We start from the raw sequence: 24,229 nt of genomic DNA on the forward strand, positions 1-24,229 counted from the left end.
TTATCGCTGTTTTGTTCTCTCCTATGCTCATATCTCCTTTTATTGACATTCCAGTTATTTTCCTTTGTAATCTGTTGTCGTTAATTGTCTGTTTCCTTATTTCATTACCGTTTGGGTTTGCTCCTTCAGTTACCATCGTTCTCTTATTATTTGTTTTGTTGTCTGGTTGTCTACACAGCCTCCATTGTTGTCTTTCTGCTTGTCCCGGTGTCTGTACAGCTTCCATTGTTGTCTTTCGTCTTGACCTTGCGTCTGTTAAGCCTCCATTGATGTCTTTCTGTTTGTCCCGTTGTCTGTCCAGTTTCCATTGTTGTCTTTCTACTTGTCCTGGCATCTGTTAAGCCTCCATTGATGTCTTTCTGTTTGTCCCGGTGTCTATCCAGTTTCCATTGTTGTCTTTCTTCTTGTCTTGACGTCTGTTAAGTTGTCTTATTGTTTGTCTTGATGTCTACCAATCCTCCATAGTTGTCTATCTGCTTGTCTTGATGTCTGTTATGCCTCTATAGTTGTCCTTCTGCTTATTTTTGTGTCTGTTAAGCCTCCATAGCTGTCTTTCCGTTGGTCTTGATGTCTACCAAGCCTCCATATGTATCTATCAGCTTGCCTTGGGGTGTGCTAAGCCTCCATTGTGGTTTTCCCGTTGGTCTTAAGGGACCACGGAACCAAATCAAAAATAGAATGTGGGTTTTCCCCGTTTGGGCAGAAGATTTAATAGGAAGGTGAATACATCGGGGCCTACTGATTGGATATTACGATGAGAGAAGTTTCCAAAGTTTTAATATGTGGGTCGGGCAATACATATAGATGTAAAATATATAAAAAAACCAGTTATTTTTTTGCTAGCCTGTTTTTGTCAGGGGGAGGTAAGTAAGTGTGTATTTTGTTATTAATTTAGATGAATTTTTGGTGCTGATTTTAATACAAGATGGCGGCCCCCACATAAAAAAAGTTCAAATTGGTAGAATTTTTTATAATTCCATTTAGAGGTTTCCGAGATGACATACTTCAAAATTATTGCTACTGGACCAGTGTTGAAAACTCCATTTAAGCAGTACAGTGATAAACGTTAACATTACCGTCTATGGGAAATCATTTGGTTCCGTGGTCCCTATAGGGAGCTACCGGATTTGACATTTTATGCCGTTCAGCGTCCCTGGACACCAGATTACGGGACCGATCTGAACATATTCGGCTGGTATTTTCATCATGGAGATATTTTGGCAGAATTTAAGCAGGAAATTAGATTCTGAGCTTGTTTATAATGAAAATATGGGCCTGTGTACAGTGTAAAGGGGGCCATAGACCAGGTTAATAGGAAAATATAGTATTTATTTCAATGGTAGCTGTATAACGCGTGTTTCGTAGTCCCGTGGTGTGTCTGGTTGTTCTGTAGTCAGTACCCCGGTTCGATTTTTGGTGTTTTTTCTGGTTGTACTCTTGACTCTAGCCCGGTTCGGTGTTCGGTGATGTGATTGGTTGTTCTGTTGTCACTACCCCGGTTCGATTTCTGGTGGTTATTTTGGTAGTTTTGTTGTCCCTAGCCCGGCCCACTGTCCTGTGTGTGTGTTTGACTCAATTATATACAAAAATGCTCTTGTCCTAGGTTTTTTTAAGATAAAGGCGAGAAATAAGGGGGGTGGGGAGATAGCATGGAGTTATCTGCCCTTGATCTTCAGGGTATTTCTTATTTGTTTATATTTTTCAGTAGTACAATATCAATACTCTTATATGACCAAAAGACATCTATCTGGATTTAAAATTCAGCAAGATATTTCTATTTTAACTAAAAATTTGTTTCAATTTTTATGTCCTTTTCTAATACGAATCTCCATCTCCGGTACCAATAGAAGACTTGACCTACCAGCCCAAGACTTGCAGCCAGCCACTTCCTATTTGGACATCATACCCTATGGTCCTATCCTGTCCCAGAAAAGTTAAATTTGAAAAATGTGTACGATTCTATAGGGACCACGGAACCAAATCAAAAATAGAATGTGGGTTTTCCCCGTTTGGGCAGAAGATTTAATAGGAAGGTGAATACATCGGGGCCTACTGATTGGATATTAAGATGAGAGAAGTTTCCAAAGTTTTAATATGTGGGTCGGGCAATACATATAGATGTAAAATATATAGAAAAACAGTTATTTTTTTGCTAGCCTGTTTTTGTCAGGGGGAGGTAAGTAAGTGTGTATTTTGTTATTAATTTAGATGAATTTTTTTTAGTGCTGATTTTAATACAAGATGGCGGCCCCCACATAAAAAAAGTTCAAATTGGTAGAATTTTTTATAATTCCATTTAAAGGTTTCCGAGATGACATACTTCAAAATTATTGCTACTGGACCAGTGTTGAAAACTCCATTTAAGCAGTACAGTGATAAACGTTAACATTACCGTCTATGGGAAATCATTTGGTTCCGTGGTCCCTTAATGTCTGTTTAGCCTCCATAGTTGTCTTTCTGCTTGCCTTGGTGTCTGTTAAGCATCCATAATTGTCTTTCCGTTTGTCTTGATGTCTACCAAGCCTCCATATTTGTCATTCTGTTTGTCTTGGTGTCTGCCCAGACTTCATTGTTGTCTTCCCTATTATTTTTGTATCCGCCATTTCAATTGTGATTCAGTTTATATTAAACCAAAATGTGTTCTATAATTTGTATCTTCAGTTTGTTTTCTTGAGACTTTATGTTATAATTTTACGTTTATATTAGGAAGCTCAGAACAATATATGATGCACAACAAGATAAGATTTAAACGAATTTTATTTCCTCAATACATCAATATCGGTCTACAATATAAACATATACGAATCACTTGATACAAGTAGGTGATCTACATTCGGAAAATATTAACTGTTTCTCAGCATGTCTTCAGTGACTATATAATACAGATGAATGATAACACAAAGACATGCCTGATATCCCTTTAATGTATACATATATTTATATAAAACATATAAAAAACAACGAGGAAGAAAGACAATATTGACTCGTGCCCTTATATTTCCTCGAATTCGCGAGTTACGGCAAAAGAGCTCCATGCCAGAATCGCCTAAAGTTACACCAAGCTAAACTGCTCCTGTTGACTATGATTATGTTAGGTAAACGATGTCGAAACGTTCTTTGGAGGGGATGTCGATATAGCGAAGCGGTATCAGCTTCAGATTTGGTGCCGAAGATCGTGAGTTCGAAGAGCTGTCAAGGCACGAGTCAAACATTGTCTTTTTTCGTCACCTTTGTTTCTTTGTTAAAACTCTAATTACAAAACACAAGTTGTCACTAAATGTTGTTGACCCGAAGGTAACAGATGTATATCTATATGTATTTACATTTAATTTGTACATATGCAACAACACATCAAACATGTTTATATACTTCAATGACGGCTATAACAAATGGATACTGTCCGATCAAACAGTTCGGGTCTTTCCGTCAAATTGTTTCAATTACCGGGAACCAATCGTGTATTGACGTCTTATCACAAATTAATACTGAATTTACTGAAGAGTTCATAACATAGATTTGTTCAGCCATAATAACCCAAATTATGACCAAATAAAACTATTTATACCATAAAATGTAGACATGCCCTATCATTATGAGACATTTGATAATACTTTCGTAGATACTCTGAATGCTGATAGCGAGAAAATACACCCCGATAGCATTTTCACCCAACACAACCTAACACTCTTTATAAAAGGACGTTGCCCGAGCCGAAGAATAATGGCATTTATTCTTTAAACAACGATAAATTCTTAATGAACATAAATTGGTTGATGACATATTTCGCTAAGAGTTGTTTGCGAATTGGTATTGTCAATTTGAAGCAAAAAAAACGAAAAGGAATTATGTTGGTACACAGCGATATATAAACAAATAAATAATGGTAGACGTTATAAAACACGGCCAATATGATAAGTATTTATTCTTATGATCTTTTTACAGTCTTAAAAATCCTATTGGTTGTGTTCTATTATATTTGAATTACCAATCCGAAGAAAATGTTTCCAGAAATCAATAATGAAAAAATGGAAATTCAATATTATCGTTAATCAATATCTTAAGCTAGTATCAGAGCATTAAAAAATTAGAGATGACGATGGCTTGCAATAATGGATTGATATTTAAATAATAATTTCCCTGGATATACCTTGATAACCGTAAAGTAATACTTTTGATAATCAAATGACGTCATCGTATCAATCGTTAACTTGTCTTAATCAGTTTTGTTTCATAGTGAGTGATGCCTTTGAACATTCCATGAAGTGATTAATTCAGTTGCCTAGTAACTGTTCTAATTGATTTTGTCTCAAGAAAAGCTAAATTAATTACTCTTCGGGATCAGCAAAGCAATATTCGATAATGTCTTATATTCATATATATGTGTTGATATCTGAGTAATTCTTGTCATCATTACCAGGTGCTATACTTCTATTATTGAACAGTTATTATCATAGATTGTTATACAAATAAGTAGCATTAAATCCAACATTTTCATTATTTCATTATATTTGTATTTTTTTAGTACGGTTGTTAGAAAAAATGACTTGAATTAGAAAAGAAAATGTCGCGCGCAAATGAAATTCTTCTGTGCGATACTATCATTTCATACATTCTCGAGAGTAGTGCGTTTACACAGTAGTACTGTGTATACACTGAGTAACTGTGTTTGTTAGATTGTCACAACGGCCAATTTATGCCAGGATTACTTTTTGGATTTCCATACAAATGTCATTTCGACAAATTCCCCAAATAATTCACCTTTTATGACATATTTATGTTTCTTAGGTGTACTAATCAGTAAAGCGTATCTGGTAAAATAGTAGAGTAGATAAAACGTACATTTGGTAATACCATTGGATAACTGCTTATTAATACCATAGCTTTGTTAAGAGCTGTCTATGTAAATACTTATTGTACCATAATGCTAAAATGTGTGTCTCATTTAGAGAGTAAAACTGACATGAACAACTAAAGAGCAGAATCCAATCAAGGTTGCAAAAAACTGTGCATTACAATATACTTTATATAAATATTAATAAAAGTTACTGAATCTATATTGAAGTATCATGATTTTGAATTATAAATCTTGAGGTATCTGAATTATCGATTCAATCTGACAATGAAAGCTTAACGGAAATATAACGGTATATAAAATAAACACTAGGGTATCGAATAAAGATTCATGATATCAGATTTAATTATGTGATATCATAATTACGACATCGGAACTAAAATCAAAATATTAGAACAAAAACACTTTTTTTTAAATGAAACAGTTTGATATCAGAATAAAAATATGAAGAAAGTCGAATAAAGAATTACGATCTAAAACAACAATTAAGAAATCAAACAAGTAATTAAGATATTAAAATAAAGCATGGATATATTACAATAAAATATCCATTATTAGAATGAAACATTAAGATACTAGAGTAAACAAATAAGAATAAAAATTATGATAAAGTTGAACAATGCTATGGCAGGATAAAATATTAAAATAACAGATATAACAAATAAGAATGAAAATGAAGATCAAGTGAACCGATGCTACAGTAGAATTAATCGTTAAGATATCACAATCAATTTAACATCGAAATATCATTTACAAATATGGACATAACCAACGTATCATGATTGCTTTACAAAACTTGAAATCGCGATAGTCGAATCATCACATTCCTTAGGCGGGGAAGGGGGTAAAGGATGTTGGTAGCGGTGGTACTAGGGACGATGCGGGGTTGCTGCTCTATTACAAAGACGGGAGGGGCGTGGTGTAGTACCGGGGGGGGGGGGGGGGGTGGTTGTCGTGCTGTATTACTGGAAGGAGGGTGGGGTACTGCTGTATTACATAGGGATAATGGTTCCATATTAATTGGAGGGCTGAAGGGGGTTGTGCTACAGTACTAGCAGGGGAGGAGTGGGTGTCGTTCGCGCTGTAATACGGCAGGAGGAGGGAACTTGAAGGAAAGGAAGTGGGGTGGTTTTGCTAAATTACAAGGAGGGGGTTGGTTGGGCCCTAGTAAGGGGGCCAATGTTTGATGATAGGCAATTGATTAATGACATCTGTATTAACATAGATTTTAAATGAACGATGTATCTATAGTAATACAAATCCCTTGAATTACTTATATATATACCTAATAACAATTAGACAACGAAACAAGAGATATCCAAATATAACAAAACAACACAATAATATAACAATGAGTCAGGTAGCAAATTACAAAATGAAAGCAATATTTAACAGTGAGCGTTATCATATTCTTAGCAGCAATGCCATATGTAGATTATAATGATAACAGGTTTGTTATCTTTCGGTCTTTTTCCAAGTTATTTTCCTTGCATTGTTTGCCGTTAATGATATCGACAAGCATTGTTAAATGTAATGCGGAAAGTTTGTAATTCACGGGAAATATAGGTTCAATGAACTTTTGATGGAACTTCAGAACTCTTAGTGTGTTTTTTGGATGCATATTTGTCTGAATGATTTTTGGCATATCATTACTAGGTCACAACGGCCTATAACCTCCATTCAGTTGAACCAAAAAACTATTTCTATGACATGATTTTTTCTTGGTTTCCCAAAATGCTTCCGCCGTTTATATTTGATTCAATGTTTACCCAGATAGGTTATAAATGACATAATTATATGTGTAAGTACTACACAGTATCAACATTTATCGTGACTAACAAACAAATATACTACCAGTCGATGATATTCATTAGTTTTATATTGATGTAGTTTGAAAACATATTTATTTTCAACACAAACACCAGGATCGTATACCTATGTATCCAATAAGGGCGGAACAGACAAAACATCATCTATCCTTCAGACTGCCTATGTCATCATTATAATGCTGTTGAGATGAAAATACAACATGGCAGTTTGATTAGACTGGTAAACAATGATTATTTCTTTTAATTCCTAGGTAAATCCTTACACTAATTTACCTCCAAAAGTTTGAAGCTTAGAATCAGACATTTTCCTAAAAGCAATTTTCAAAGCTCAATTTTCTTTATAATTTAATATTAGATTATCTCCCCTAGCTTGGAACTTAAAATCAGACATATCTATAAAGCTCAATTGTCTTTATCATTCTATCATTTTAGGGACAGGGATCAATCTATAATTTGAAAATTGACTTTATACTTTCTTCCCATCGGCAGTGGGCAGTCGTTCAGACTTTCTTCCCATCGGCAGTGGGCAGTCGTTCAGACTTTCTTCCCGTCGGCAGTGGGCAGTCGTTCAGACTTTCTTCCCGTCGGCAGTGGGCAGTCGTTCAGACTTTCTTCCTTTACTATTTACAAGGAAAGACCCGTATGCAACGCTTACAAACACAGTTTGAGTCATCGTTTGTATCAAAATAAACTTCTTTCTATGAAACTTATCCATGGCTAGGTATTTTAAAACACGTTTTACAATTACAGAAACATATTGTTTTTACTAATAATATTCATAAATACATGGAAAACTGCTATGTCGAATTTTAATGATGAAAGCTGCCTCTACCATATTTTATATCAAATATAGAAAAGTGCCTTTGTTAACATATTTTTAGCACTTCCGTTGTCTACAGGATCATTGTTTTTAAATGCTATGTGTAGCACACTGTGCAATTTTTTAGATATACAACACACACAGTTAACGGCACAACGAGGGGGAAGTAAAACAGAGTACACCGTACGGCACATCCTGTCTACAGCAGGTTTAATCAGATCTAGAAAATAAATCATCTGTTGTTAGAACAAAACAACACTTCGTCTGTTGTTGTCAGAACTAATTTGAATATTACATTTTTGCAGGATTGCGTTGCAGTTCAAAGTTCACAAATAACATTAATCTACAATCTGATAAGTATCCTCGTTCGTGGTATGGTTCGTCTAAACTTTCCTCTATTGATATATAGCTCATGAAGCAGAATGTCTGATGACAACATGTAATGTTTATGACCTGGATGTTTTTAAGAACGAAAGAACTGGAGACAGTTTCAGCAACGTTTCTTCAATATACAATAATGATAATTTACACTTTTCCTCGAATCCATCAACATATCTCAGTGCTGTCTTGTGTTTGGGCCCCTTTCATCTGAATGTTTGTAATGTATGGAAGAGAGTTAGCATGGATTGCTTCAACTTGCGTATTGGAGTTACGTATAGGGTAAACCTCATACGTATCATGTCCCGCGTATCCGTTAGCACCTTGGACGTGGGCAGGGACTGACGCTGGCTTCAATAATCTCACAAGTTTCTGGAAAGAGTACAAGGTTATGGCTTAAACAAGACACAGTTTAAAACAGCTTACCGATAGATATATTTTGAAAAAATCAAACATGGAACAGGCATTCAGTTACATATAGCTAAAATTACATTTGGTGAGATACGGTGATGGGTTAAATTTTTACAAAGATATAAAGCATGTCACGTAAATATACGCGTATATGGCATTCTTACGAGATAGTCGTAGTATTTTGTAATAATTGAAATACATGTGGACATATCAGATTAATCATATAAAATTTATTATGATATATGTCTTTGTTCCGACTCGGGCCTATCTTGCAAATGTTCTATGAGATAGTATAATGTTCATTAACAACGTAAGTCCATATTGAAGATATTGTATTGCGGGAATTAAAATAGCATTATTCTGAATTTGGAATTTCATTGTCTTTCAACTAGTTTCATGAAACTCGGGAAAATGATGCCGATCAATGTTTATTTATTATTATTTTATTTTTTTAAATGCACTTTCATGTAGTTCAATACATAATATATAATCCTCAGTTAACAAACTGCTATTAGGAACGACCAAATTTAGTTAGAGACTAGAGAATAACTCAGAGAATTTCTCATTTAAGTTATCCGAAAGCATGAAAACCGAGTCCGTACCTTCTTTTTGCTTTAAATATATATACATAAACAACAATGACAGGGTCATACCTGTTTTAGAGTCCCCTTGGTAGTCAAAATGTCAAAAACAATATACAATGGTATGCAAATGAGAGATGAACACGTGATGCACCAACCGACAGCGACTGACCAATCAGGATACGTGTAGCCGTCTAGTTGTATTCCTGAATACGCCCATATTGACAACACAAACAACAACTGTAACGAAAAAAAGCGATATAAGATAGATGGTCTTTTATCAGTGTTCAAATATTCATGTAATGAAATATACAGATATAATAACCATGAACCATGTGTAGAAATTCTTGAATTATGAATGTGCTTAAGGTAAATCTCGGGAAGGAGTTCATCTCTCCTGGATATCTATTTTATTATCGTAATAGATTGATGTATACTATATTACTTGTTTCCTGTAACATATTCCATATAGACTAAACACCAGTAAATCGTTAGTTGGTTTTCTGATTCAACACAAAACTGCTTAGGAATATTCTGCCCGAAGGGAGACAACTGTTGTAGTTTTGTTAAAAAGCTCATTCAAGACAATCATTTCGCGTTCTTCGTAAATTAGTGATTTAAAAAAAAAAACAATTATAAGCTGATCAATATATGGCATATTTATTCTTACCAACAAACTAATAGGACATATTGCAACCCAGCACACTTTCCAGAAAATCCCCGGCTCAAATCCAACCATACTTTTAATATCGTTTGAGAATCTCTGTACGCCTGAAAAAATATAATATGTCTATAAACATGCATGCATTTCAATAGGAAAAATGCTGTTACAAATATACAATTTTACAAAAATAAAATGTACAATTCTATCAATAATAAAAATTAACATACACTTGTATATCACTATTTCATGTTATTTTTCCCTACTCATTTCCCAAGAATGACAAGAATGTATAGGTTGGGTGTATGGTAGAACGAAGGTCACATTTCAATAACACCGTTTCGTTATAGCACTCGCGAACAGACTAACAATACCTTTGTTCCTGCTTTCTTTTTATGTTACCTTTTTAACTCGTGTTAGTGCAGCTTTGATGCAGTAAGAGAAATAAATAAATGTTATTTTATACATAACATTTGTGACTATAAGACCATATCTTATAACAGCTAACATTAAAATCAGAATGTCTCATCTCAGAATAAACATATTTTCTTTCAATGAACTAATTTTAAAATTATAGATTTCGTCATCAGTAAAGACTGATCCAAGGCAAGGTCAATATAGTCAGGTTTTCCTGTAGTATCCCTTGTTTCCCATATCACATACATGGAAACGATATTAACAGGCTTGGTTAGTGTTACGTATATTACATTAAATATCTATATCTGTCTACATTGTATATTATAGGCTTCACTGGATGCTATAAACATCACGATCTGACTTCAAACTACGGCATCCGACTTCACTCAATATGTCCGTGTGAATGGTTAGACAGTAAGGCTTTGGATATTTATTCTGATTTTCCAAAACACTTATACAAGCGATAATGCTTTATTGAAAATAGAGTTCCGGTATAGTTATCACATAGACCCGGAGTGCAGAGAACACAACCTTGTTATATTGCTGTGTTCTTTGAATATGGCCTATTTTTCAATTTTTGGGTCATTAATTGATCTTGAAATTGACAATACGAGACATTATGAAATAAAGATCTAATCTATATAATTTTATACGAAAGTGATTAAACAAGATTGTTTCAGTTGAGTGATACTAAAATCAAAAATGATAGGACTACCTTCAATATATCTGAACTATTGGGAAAGCTAGCATAGATTTTTAAATTAATGTAACATATAAAACCAGCTTTTAAACTCATGCGGCCATATTTATTACCAATTCAGCATTCCTGTTCCAATCAGACTACTCTTATGAGTGTGACTGATCTTAAAATACGCAGTTCAGAAGTTTGTGGACTGATTGAAGTGGTAAACAAAAGCTTTAGTCTGCATGTCACATAGATATAAACCTACGATATGGTTATTGGTCGGCGAATGTATTCATTTGTATCCGGCTGGTGTCAAATCTGCATCTGCCCGAAAATTCAATCTGTATCCGCGACACGTTTTGTTACTCGATCGATGAGTGCTGCCTTTTTGGGGTGTTCCTGCTCGGAATTTCACAATATATCGTTTTATTTCCCGATCAAAAACCAATCTTATTGCTCTGATAAAGACGAATGTGTCTGGTCCGACTGTATAAAGGCTATGCAGAAACAGTCTCCCCGTGAGGAAGTGAAAATTCGTCTCTGTAAAATCGTTGAACAGCGTAACGATCGTCACTTTCAGAACGTTCAACTCTATTATGTCCTTGAGATGAATGCAATTCATATCAAACTCACTCATCAAACTTCTTCATCAAACTAGCTTTCAGTCCATTCTTTTGCTGAAAATATCCACCTGTCTATATTAGATTGATTATGTCTTCCATCACCGAATCTCTCTATAAATCTCTCTTCGTCAACCATTTCGTTATAGAATATTTCCACTGACTTTACAGCAATTATACAACGTATATTGCGACACAAAAAGATGACCTACACATTTGTTCGAAGTCTTTTCCGGACTTCTCTGAATAGTCTCTACATAAAGCGACCTATGGTTGACGACTGATCACATTGTACAGAACTTCACTCGGCACAGAGAATACAACAAAAACATGAGTGTCTACACTAAATATCCAATATATTAAGCAGAACAAGCACCGCAAAACCTTTTTTGTATTTTGCATTGATAAAAGACAAAACTATTGAAATCAAAGATAACAAATTACAGGTTTTACTTCCGTTGGTAATTGGGTCGACGCCAATAACAAAAGAAGCATTTAAACACTTTAACTACTTCTTCGAGTTTTACAAGGTCTATCACTAGAGCTGTTATTTGTAGGGTTTTTAAAGTCATGGCGACATATGAAAGCGATTTTATTACAAGTCAAATGAAGATATGAAGCGCTCATATCAATTTTGATGTGAAACATGGCGAAGGAATGACAGTGCGTGTTAATATGTGTTCTTATAAGAGCATTAAACTACTTAAATATGTTATTCATAGGAAATATGGACACCCACAACATATCATTTATTATGAAATTATATGAACTCCGAATGTTCCAATAGGGATATTTAGATAGTGTTTGAGCAACCCATTAACTTGCTTTAATGGGTTATTTCTTTCTTTTCCGCTCGTCAATCATTTTTTCAATAAAATCTGGAAATAGGTATTGAATTTATGTAACTGACATTTTTCATACAGGCATTATAGAAACGCAAAATAATGATTTAATTAATTATCATATATAATGTTTATACTGTCAATAATGATATACCCATTCTATAATTTAATGGTACCAATAGTTGATGTTTGTTGTAATTTAAATGTTCGACATTTTTATCAAAGAAGAATATACATACCGTAAAACCAGCTCACGGCGATAGCCTCACAAAAACAGATGAAGATGAGGGATATGGGGGCTGCATGGCGATCTAGGAGATTGATGACAAACTGGCCCCCCTACAAAACAAATACGTTTTATGAACCAGTTCTATTCTAGTTCTTATATAAAATATCAATATCCTAAAACATGTTTTTTTCTCGAATTCATCTGCTCATTGTTTTTTTTTTTTTTTTTTTTGTATTATGCAAACAGAACATCTGACGTTTTGCACTTAAGTTACATACGTGTCATTGTGTAAGGTAATCAAAAGTATATTATCATCAGTGACGTGAATAAAACAATGCAATATTAAAAGATCTGCAAATAGCCTTGATGTCTTTACAAGACGATTACGTTGCCGGGCCTACATGTAGGTTTGTTGTATACAAACAGCTTTTATACCGGAAACTTACTCATTGTGGAGTACTTATTTTTATTGCATAACTGAATCGAAACCTATGTGAACAATAATGAATTTGCACACCCAAATTACTTACTGTAAAATCCATAATATAGCAGTGCAATAACCCCAATCATGATTTATTGAAAGGCTTTTAAGGCAAAAACCACCAAAATCATATCATCACTAAGATATGCATGTTCATAGTACAAAAGAAATGCTTTAGGAGGGCGTCCTTGATTTATACGTACGTATGTGGTGGTAGATATAGCACCAAGGAAACAGTATATAACAAGGGTCAGGACGAACAGCTCCCGTTTGTTTCTGAGGACACCAAAGTTATCACAGACAGCTGTGATCACCGCCTCCAACCCTCCAAACTGAAACGAGGTCAACAAGGTCACAGATAAATTAGGTCATTCTTAAACAGCTGAAAACATGTTTCTATATCATGTGAGAGTTATAATGGTAATTGATCCATATAGAAGTTATATTTTGGATTATAGCCGTGGTCATCAAACACGACACACATTAAAATTGTGTTTAGGAAAGTATTATGATTTTACAAAATGCTTTGTTAGGTTTATGAAAAGGATTGTTACTTGTGTTAGCTTCGAAATCAGAATAACACAATCCTTGAACATACTCCAGTTGCAAATCATTGAAAATGACACCAAAATATCTCCTCTTCTTTTGATCAAAATCAAATGATAAAAAAACATTGAAATATATGTATGACATAAATGCACGTACCGTACTGTCCAATCCAAGTGTTATCAACATCAGAAAGAATATGATTGACCAAAATATGGACGCGTCTAATGACGCTATGGCTTCAGGGTAAACTACGAAAACGAGGCCAGGTCCTGCAATACCAAAATAGACACATTGTATTAGATTATTTCTTCTGTGTGTAAACTACGAAAACGAGGCCAGGGCCTGCAATTCCAAAATAGACATATTGTATGAGATTATGTCCTCTGTGTATAAACTACGAAAATGAGGCAAGTGTTTGCAATACCAAAATAGACACATGGTACATGTATGAGGTTATGTCTTCTGTGTGTAAACTACGAAAACGAGGCCAAGGCCTGCAATACCAAAATAGACACATTGAATGAGATTATGTCTTCTGTGTGTAAACTACGAAAACGAGGCCAGGGCCTGCAATACCAAAATAGACACATGGTATGAGGTTATGTATTCTGTGTGTAAACTACGAAAACGAGGCCAAGGCCTGCAATACCAAAATAGACACATTGAATGAGGTTATGTCTTCTGTGTGTAAACTACGAAAACGAGGCCAAGGCCTGCAATACCAAAATAGACACATTGTATGAGATTATGTCTTCTGTATAAACTACGAAAAAGAGGCCTCACTATATTACAGAGGTAGTACAAGAACCATTTTAGACATCAAGACACTTTAATCCAGTATGTATAGTAAAGTAAAAATCTACGGTAAGCGAGGTTATCACGGGGTGTACAAAATCTGTAAAGAAACATACAATACCTTAGTAACTACGTACATCTCCGATGAAATACTTTGTATCTCATAACTACGTGTGTTTCACCACTTATAGGACACATGAGAAAAATCGTAACATTGGGTTATTGTTTTTCTTTACACATTGCAGTGCGTATCCACTTTTCAATCCTCTGATCGGTCGTTTCTGGCCAGAACATATATCGTTGACTAACCTCTGTCCTTTTATAATGGACTATTTTTACCATTGCTCATTATTTTCGTTGTTTTCTGTCAATAAAACAACATCAGCATGGGATTTCGTCAAGGAAAAATCGAACAATCATGGGATCGGAGTCGTATGGAACATAATTTTATGATGTAATGGAAGTGAGACATCGCATAGATTATGACAAAACTTAAAGTGGACCCCGACTGTCATCAATCATAAAAAACAAATCACAAATGTACGACGAGAGAGTTCAGCCACTCTCTCTAAAGCTTGAGTATTTTCTAAATTTAAACAAGAAATGTCTTTAAAAAAGATAAACGGCATAGTTTTAATGCTGGTGGTTTAATGTAAAACTGCTGGTGAAATAAATTAACGAATTAATGCGTTTCAGCACAGATAACAAAACTAGATCAGTTTGAATCATTTTTGGTGATAATAAGACTGCATTCAAATCAGGAATATTATTTTAGCTTATTCAGCTTGCATTCTTAACTTTGTTTCGTTTTTAACTGCATATCTCTATTTTGCTACATTGACCAATCACATACTTCATCTTGACCAGTAACGCCACCTGTCGCGTCATATCCGGGGTCAAAAGAATATTATACGGCTATGCCGAAAAATAACTAACTCGAGTTAGATAATCATGCTAAACAACCGTTACTTATTGACAAACCTTCATGTAACGAATATCAATACAATAGAAAGGTCATGTATGTGACCTAAATATAAAAGAATGGTACCTAACAGTACAAATGTTCGGCACAAAATATGAATTGGGTAACATACAATTGTATACCTTGTATAGCTACCACGAAGAAGAAATGATAAGGCAATAGGCATGCCGTATGAGAAACATCTATAAAGTATGGTATATATTAGTGTCAAACTATCTCGAATCAAAACCAATATATAAATGTTCCTTCGCTGAGGACAGTACGTAGCCCTTATCATTTAATAGCGCACGAGGAGATACCAGGAATTCATTATACATCTAGGCCGGCAATACACGATGCATTGTTTACAAACAACGGGGATGTGTGTGTTATAGCCAGTACACGTGAGGATCTCACAAGAGAGATGCCGCCATTGATATGTAGGAAATGTCTGCGATTCGCCCCCTCCGCCATAAGTAACCTTGCGATGAGGAATGTTGCTGATACAATCGTTCGCCAATCTCACTGGTATCTCCAAAATGTCACTAATCACACAAAAAGCGGGTATTTTATTCTTTGCTATCTACTGAATTTGGGGCATCAAGTTTTATGGATACTACTTTGAGTGTATAAAACATATTATAATGACGTCACTGTTTTTGTGGTACGTACTTACCTTCGACGGCGACCTTGTCAATATCCCGTCCCTGAAGCAATGCCATATAGCCGAGCACAGAAAACACAACGAATCCCGCCAAAAAGCTCGTGAGACAATTTATCACACTTGTTACCATGGCGTCTCTGTTGGCAACATAATAAAAAATAACATAACTATGAGTGTGGTTTGAAAGAAAACACATCCCTTGGAGAGTTAAATTATTTCGGGGGAAAAAAAGATAAAATTGAAAATGATTACAAGAGCCGAGAAATTGGATAAAGTGCGTGTGGATGATTTTGATTTTAAAACCGGGAGGTTATGTGGCAAGAGACGGCGATACACTGGCAACATGCACTCCGGTGTCTTATCGCTTTCAAGCTCACAGACAAGGAAAATTTGTCTGGATAATAGATATGGACCAAGTGTTGGAATATTCTTTCTAGCTTTTATTGCTGAAATTTGTTTCATTATCTGCCGATGGATCAGCGACATGTGCTGGAGTGAGAATAACTTATTTATCGTCATCTGACTACTTGAGATAGTGGGAGTTGCTATTCATGACCGTGTATATTCCCAATATGAACCACCTACACATTGGGCTGCCAGTCAACTATGTAAGCATGCCCACAAAATGTTCCAAAAACGCAACAACTTCTATTGGTCAGACGAATAAAATTTGTCAAGTGGGATCCTCCATTGCAGATCGATTTTGTCGGGGCTTTTTTTAAACAGATTTAGAATATGTTACAAAAGTATATATTTACAGAAGTATAGAAAAATAGATTTGTTTCTTCGTGTGAAAAGTGACGCACAATCATATTAGTATTGTTTCTATAATATTGCATATAAACTATTTGTTTTATCGAATTGGAGGATATTAACAAGTATATCTGATATTGTTTGAAAACAAAAAGAAACATACATGGAAATGAAAGAATTGCCGCGTACTTACAGATAGCAGTTGTTGTTGAATTTGTTGTAACTGGACAAAGCTAACAACGTGCCGAAGCCTGGCCCCAAGGAGAAGAATACTTGTGTGGCAGCGTCTAACCACACCTAAAGTAAATAACGGAAATAAAAAACCAGTGAACAATCGTCTCCCAATCACACCAAAGTCTGATTAACATAACAATGCGCAATAATTTCAAACTTTAAATCATATTTAGTAAGATTCTGTAAGCACAAATGGCGATCAGAAATTACGCAATTGTCGATTTCACAAGATCCTGCATTGATAAATCTGATGAATGAATAATATGTAAGCAATCAATATACAAAAACCTTATTTTACTGTAAGCAAACAAAAGCGCTAAAATTCAGCTATCAATAAAATATATGTGTTTACAGTAGAAGATAATCATTTAAACCAAGAAACATTTGAATGTTGAATAAACATGTATAACGATGACCCTTGTGCTAATATCTGTAGAAGTTGCTGATCAAAGCATTAAGTTGTGAGGCTTGAAATACATTTTTTTAAAAGCTGCTATGTGACAACTTACATTCACATCATTGAGGCGATGCCACTGAGGTCGGAGATAGTATAAGATTCCATTCGCGGCGCCGGGAAGGGTGCATCCTCGTACCAGGAGGATTAATAGGACTATATATGGCAAGGTCGCCGTAACCCAGACAGCCTGTACAGAGATAGACAAATAATACCAAATTTAAAAAAAAAGACTGTTTTGGTTTAAACAGTATTTTATAACCAAAATTATTTACAATACACTTGTACATTGGTCAATATATACAATTGTACAACAATCCAATACAGGGATTTGGCAACAAGAGTTCTCTCTTATTCTAAGCCATCTCTTTACAGTAAATGACTTGCAAATGTGTCGTACAAATTAGACTGTTTTAACTCAATACCGGTAAAACACTTGCGAAATACGAACAAAATACAACGTTTAATAGATAGATCTTTGAAAAGTACAAAGTGAATATGGGAGCCTGAAGTTGGTTCCTAGTTCCGAGTTCCGAGTTCCGTTTAAGTAAAACAGAACTGGGAACCAGTTCCGAGTTCCGTTTAAGAAAAACTGAAATACTATGTATTAGCTTTATTGATTACGGTCCCAGTTCCGAGTTCCGTTTAAGAAAAACTGAAATAATATGTATTAGCTTTATTGATTACGGTCCCACTTCCGAGTTCCGTTTAAGAAAAACTGAAATAATATGTATTAGCTTTATTGGTTTTGGTCCCAGTTCCGAGTTCCGTTTAAGAAAAACTGAAACACTATGTATTAGCTTTATTGGTTTTGGTACCAGTTCCGAGTTCCGTTTAAGAAAAACTGAAATACTATGTATTAGCTTTATTAGTTTTGGGCCCAGTTCCGAGTTCCGTTTAAGAAAAACTGAAATACTATGTACATGTATTAGCTTTATTGGTGTTGGGCCCAGTTCCGTTTGTTCCGAGTTCCTAAACGGAACTGGGACCAAAACCAATAAAGCTAATACATAATATTTCAGTTTTTCTTAAACGGAACTCGGAACTGGGACCTAAATCAATAAAGTTAATACATAGTATTTCAGTTTTTCTTAAACGGAACTCGGAACTGGTTCCCAGTTCCGTTTTAAATAAACGGAACTCGGAACTCGGAACTCGGAACCAACTTCAGGCTCCAAGTGAGTATAACCTAGTATTTTAAAGTGCTGCCATCTTCGATGCACTTCTAAGACTAACTATGTAAATCTACGCCGAATTCAGGTCACATCCTCAAAATAAGAACCGGGGAACAACGAGCATTGTTTAGAAGATAGGAATTTTGCATTTTCAGAAAAATCGGCATAATTATAAATTTTATGATTATTTATATGTTGCCATAGGTTAAGTCATTTGGAGCATTAATCACCGACCAAATTTTGTTGTTATTAGCTGTTTGGTATTATCAACCTTCTGGTGTTGATAACATTTCGGTGTTATTAGCCTTTTTATGTTATAAACTTTGTTTAATTCGTTAAATTGAAAGCTCCACTTCCCCGTAATTTGTCACATGACGTCCTTTTCGTCATTGGTCATAAAGATGTGCAAGATTTGTGTTTCAAAGATGTTTAGTACTTGTCACAAACCAATATAAGAATGAAGTTATTGCTGGCAAAATTGTACCCGACGACAGAATGCCCTTCATAAACAGAACCGGGAACTTATACTTAATGTTCTGTCGCAAACACAACTTTACCTACCTTCCCTGAGGACTTAATACCCTTCCACAAACAGAAGTAGACGACCACGAAAACCCCAACCAAACACAACAAAAGGTCCCACTTTGGCGGTCCCACATTTTCTACGCCGTTAGATTTCTGGATCTCAAGAACTTTAAATCTGGAATGAAAAAAAAAACATGTATATTTATCGACACAAATTACTACAAAGCATCATATCGTATATCATTATACAGGCATCCTGGTCAAACCAATACAAAAAAATAAATTAACAATTTAGACCACATCAGATTGTTTTGGTCATCAAATGGAACAGCCATAGTAGTAGGTACCATGTCATAGCCAAACCGACCTATATACAACTGTTTGACCACCATATTGAATTCTACAAACACAATTGTTCAACTTCTTCACGTTAAACTCGCAATGATGTAATTAAGATTTAAGATATTAGCAACTGTAACATTAATTTTAACAATGTATAATTGTGTTTAACTTCCATTAAATCAGACAAAGGCTGAGCAAGCTGATTAATTTTAACCAATTCATATGTATTTATTTTTTTCTGAATAAATTCAAAAACAGGGAAAGTCACAAAGTATAATATAAACTGTTTTGCAGCTCAAAAAAATGTCTTGTCTGTTATGGAGTACTCCTATCAACAAAAGTACGCAAGTAGTATATATTTAATTCATTAATCCAGAGAGTCTTACAGATAGTACTCGGAGGCGGCCAGCATAGTGTCGTTGGTTACTTGTGATTTGTTGTAACCGTCCACTACGGAGACGCAATGTGGAGTGTTCCATTCGTTCCCACAGTGTGTCCAGGGAACCTCGGCCCGGAACGACATCACCAGGTAGTACAGCGCGTACGCTATTATCGTATTGTAGTACATACCCACAAAGGTAGCCACGAAGCAGATCCCGTAACCAACACCTGTAAAACACGTGTAACTCATTATCTACAAACAAAACAGGTGTAAACTCGTTATCTACCTGTAAAACATGTGTTAACTCATTGTCTACCTGTAAAACATGTGTTAACTCATTATCTACCTGTAAAACACGTGTAAACTCGTTATCTACCTGTAAAACATGTGTTAACTCATTATCTACAAACAAAACACGTGTAAACTCGTTATCTACCTGTAAAACATGTGTTAACTCATTATCTACAAATCAAACACGTGTAAACTCGTTATCTACCTGTAAAACACGTGTGAACTCGTTATCTACCTGTAAAACACGCGGAAACTAGTTATCTACCTGTGAAACTCGTTAAACTCGTTATCTACCTGTAAAACACGTGTAAACTCGTTACATACATTTAAAACACGTGTAAACTCGTTATCTTCCTGTAAAACACCTTTAAACTCGTTATATACATATGTGGAACAGGTGGTTACTTATCATATACGTGTGTAGCACTGTGAGATATATCTATAAAGCACGTCTAACAGCATAACAGTCACTTGTAAAGGTATAAACATATATAATAGTATAACTGTCAACCACGTGTAAATATCAATGTATCTGTGAAATGTATGGAAACTTATGGTATACCTACAGAACACATGTTTTAGTATTATATTTCTGACGAGCACGTGTTACCATATCATGTACCGGTGAAACAAAACGATAAACGCGATTAGATTTGACAGTTATCCTTTTTTCATATGTTCTAGGATAATATTTGTACATTTAAAGCACGTATATCTTGATAACATATGAACTTCAGATTTCATGGGTTTAAAATGAAATATATTCATGAGAAAATTCTAAATGTAAACCAATTAGGACAGATTCACAGGCGCCCACATTTGCACAGTCTATATCTATCATTGTGCATGTACTTATGAGGGAATACACGACATGTACATATAACTTACGTGTCCGTCCGGTAACTGAGTACATATACATAGATCAATGATATCAGTTTCATTACATAGATACATGTATGTTACCTTCTTCTTATTTTGTCCGTTTAAACAACTCGATCATCGACCGGAAATCGTATAACTATCGATCGATGATTACACTATATTATATATGGTTTGCTGCGAAAACCGTATTGTAATAGCGATACAATTCGTTGGTATTTAAAGGTTTTACACTAAATCTCACTGGAAAGGTCACATGATTAGTGTTACCAAGGTGTTGTGTTTTAGGAATATATCCTAAATGAATAGGTCACGTGACTATTGTTACCATGGTATCGGAGTTGCGGGTTTACGGGTTTCGTTACCAATGATACAAAGGCCTGATCGAGATTCAGTTACATAATCATCGGAGGTAATTTTCATTGAATACGCAATCTGTTTGAAATACGTATATGTTTTGTTGATAAGCGTGTTTGAATGTGCAAAGCCACTAATTCCAAACGATAAGTATGCATGCTGGTGTATTATATAGAATGTATATAGGTCTTACGACGTTGCAATATCCAGTATTTTTACAAATTGAAATCACGTGGTGAACAATTAATTTTCTCGAAAATGTCTCGTTAAATTATCTTACAGGAAATGTAAATGCACTTTAACAGCAATGTATCATGTGGAACGTCACGCCATAGATTTGTTTTTGTAAGCACGAACAACGACGGTAGATTGGTCGCCATCGATGCAAGTTGTACATGCATTTAACTCATTTCGGATCAGGCCCACACTTTGTATAAATGCATTAAAGCGACTGTAATGTTTAAAATCACCAGGAGAAACAGATATATTTTTAAAGAGTATCTAAGGTAATAGTCGCTTTCTTAACACACTTCTTCCTTGGTTTAATCATTATGTCAATCCATTGGGTGTATCTTCTGAATTTTTCACGATTCTTTTTCTTTTTTTCGGTAAGAAGATCATTTTAAGTACATGCATGATGTCAATATATATATATATAGAAAAGGGTTGCAGCATGTTCATGTACGTACACAGACGGAAATAGTTTATTGTTTTGTATACTGTAAATCACTTATATTTCGCGAGTACTTAATTTCGCGAACTCACCTAATTTGACTTATTCGCGAATACATAATTTCGCGAATTCCGATCTCATAATGACTTTAAATTCGCGAATGACGTTAGATTGTCTAACAGATCGGCGATTTTCCCATGTTGGTAGCCATTTTGTTAATGAGAGTCATGTGACAGTATTATTTATATATATATTGTTTACAAATCATATGCATATACAAAATCGTCACTCTGTCATATACAATGTACCATTTGAAAGATCATTCATTTTTTACGATTACTAGTTGACTAATTGATTCTTTTCCTATTATTGTTATTATGTATTTAAATTCAATTCTACTAAACCATTTTTATCTTTCATTAAGTTGGCCATTGTGTGAAAATAACACATTTCATTGGTAAACTGAAACTAACATTATCACTTCTTTATGTTTGGAATGGCACTAGACTCTCGCGGAATGCGAGTACAGTACATATAATTTCATCTTCACTGTGTTCCTCTCTTACTGTTAAGTACATTTATCTGAGAATTTTAAAAAACCGATATCATTTCAAAGGGTGAGTTTCAGTCTTTAAAATAATTACACAGCGCGTTAGTAACAAAACCATTAATTTTCACGCGTGTAAGACAGTTTCTGTTTTATAGATCAGACTATGCTATTTATCTCGGGAGCTACAAACACGACAATTAGAGAGTAAGCGATGCCATGGACACGTAAAGGAGTTTAGCATTAGCACAAATAAATAGAGGTTTGAAATCTGATATTTGACTAGTCTGGGGGTGTCACAACCCAATTCTAGTATTTACACCTAGCATTATCTCAAAAATCGCGAATTTCTTTGATTGACTTGACATTTTAATGCCAAACACCACAAACCTTATCGTATAGTTTCACAAATTACCATTAAAGCGCTGTAATAATTTTTACCATTCTGTTAAATTCCACATCACTGTACCAAATCCAAATGATAGCTGTTATAAAACACTCAAAAACATTCCATAACGCACGGCGACATAAAAAAAAAGATCAGTTTATCTCGATTGCTTTAAACATTTAATGTTTTTTGAATGACAGCGTTTCGTCTGCTCACCGAGAAAACTTACCCTAAAACGCGCTTTGTGACGTCAAAGTACCATTGTTACGGTGTATTTTTGATTGACAGGCTCTGTAATATACAGTTTTTACCATGCTGATACAGATATCTAGACTCTGCTGAAGGCGATAACAGATAACTGCTATACTACAAAAGTGCTTTTGTTCAGATTTCTGAAAGAGAAGAATGCTATACTAGTTCATGGCGATATCAAGCAGACATTGTCCCTCGCTCTACACTGCTGGATAACACATGTTCATTTTTTCTCTTATAATCATTATCGTTATGACAAATTATAAATGTTGCTTGAAATCGGAGATTCCAAATACAATAAAAAACCTGGGATGAAATTAGTTAAGAAAAAAATACCGGAATAAACTGCAATGAAATCGAATTAGCGATTGTGACGGATATTACAAAAATATTGGACATTATATAAAAGAAAGCGGATAATAGTATATCGTTGAATAAAAACATGGTGTTCTTATCGAAGTAGTATCGGATTTTTTTTCTTTTTCTTTTCTTTTTTAATGTTTGAAAAATTCGGTCATGGCATCGCGTGGTACTACTGGGATGGTTCCGGTTAACAGAACGATATTGGACACTGGTAATATCGGACACTGTGGTAATATCGGACATTGGGGTGATACTGGGATTACTCCGGATAATATAATTATTTTGGACATTGTGGTAATACTGGACATTGTGGTAATACTGACATTGTGGTAATATCGGACACTGTGGTAATATCGGACACTGTGGTAATATCGGACACTGTGGTAATACTGGACATTGTGGTAATATCGGACACTGTGGTAATACTGGACATTGTGGTAATATCGGACACTGTGGTAATATCGGACATTGGGGTGATACTGGGATTACTCCGGATAATATAATTATTTTGGACATTGTGGTAATATCGGACATTGTGGTAATACTGGACATTGTGGTAATACTGGACATTGGGGTAATACTGGACATTGTGGTAATACTGGACATTGTGGCAATATCGGACATTGGGGTGATATCGGACATTGTGGTGATACTGGGATAACTCTGGATAATATAATTATTTTGGACATTGTGGTAATACTGGACATTGTGGTAATACTGACATTGTGGTAATATCGAACATTGGGGTGATACTGGGATAACTCTGGATAATATAATTATTTTGGACATTGTGGTGTTACTTGGATGGCATTTGTTTTATCTTACAGTGAACTTATGAC

The 24,229-nt window shown here is 34.9% G+C and overlaps 1 protein-coding gene across 1 annotated transcript in view; it reads right to left on the bottom strand.

The window, feature by feature from the left end:
* Positions 1-7,472: 7,472 nt before the first annotated feature.
* LOC117332547 (sodium-dependent serotonin transporter-like) overlaps positions 7,473-24,229 on the bottom strand; it is a 57,828-nt gene continuing 41,071 nt past the window's right edge. Inside the window, exons 3-13 of the mRNA XM_033891498.1 lie at positions 19,645-19,867; positions 18,953-19,091; positions 17,272-17,406; positions 16,722-16,825; positions 15,788-15,912; positions 13,512-13,624; positions 13,010-13,138; positions 12,336-12,435; positions 9,542-9,642; positions 8,944-9,111; positions 7,473-8,251 (exon numbers count right to left, since the gene is read on the bottom strand). Coding sequence (XP_033747389.1) covers positions 8,048-8,251; positions 8,944-9,111; positions 9,542-9,642; positions 12,336-12,435; positions 13,010-13,138; positions 13,512-13,624; positions 15,788-15,912; positions 16,722-16,825; positions 17,272-17,406; positions 18,953-19,091; positions 19,645-19,867 — 1,541 coding nt within the window. The 3' untranslated portion in view covers positions 7,473-8,047. The remainder of the gene's footprint in view (positions 8,252-8,943; positions 9,112-9,541; positions 9,643-12,335; positions 12,436-13,009; positions 13,139-13,511; positions 13,625-15,787; positions 15,913-16,721; positions 16,826-17,271; positions 17,407-18,952; positions 19,092-19,644; positions 19,868-24,229) is intronic.

The sequence above is a fragment of the Pecten maximus genome, chromosome 8 (assembly GCF_902652985.1).
Source record: "Pecten maximus chromosome 8, xPecMax1.1, whole genome shotgun sequence".
NCBI classification, from domain to species: domain Eukaryota; kingdom Metazoa; phylum Mollusca; class Bivalvia; order Pectinida; family Pectinidae; genus Pecten; species Pecten maximus.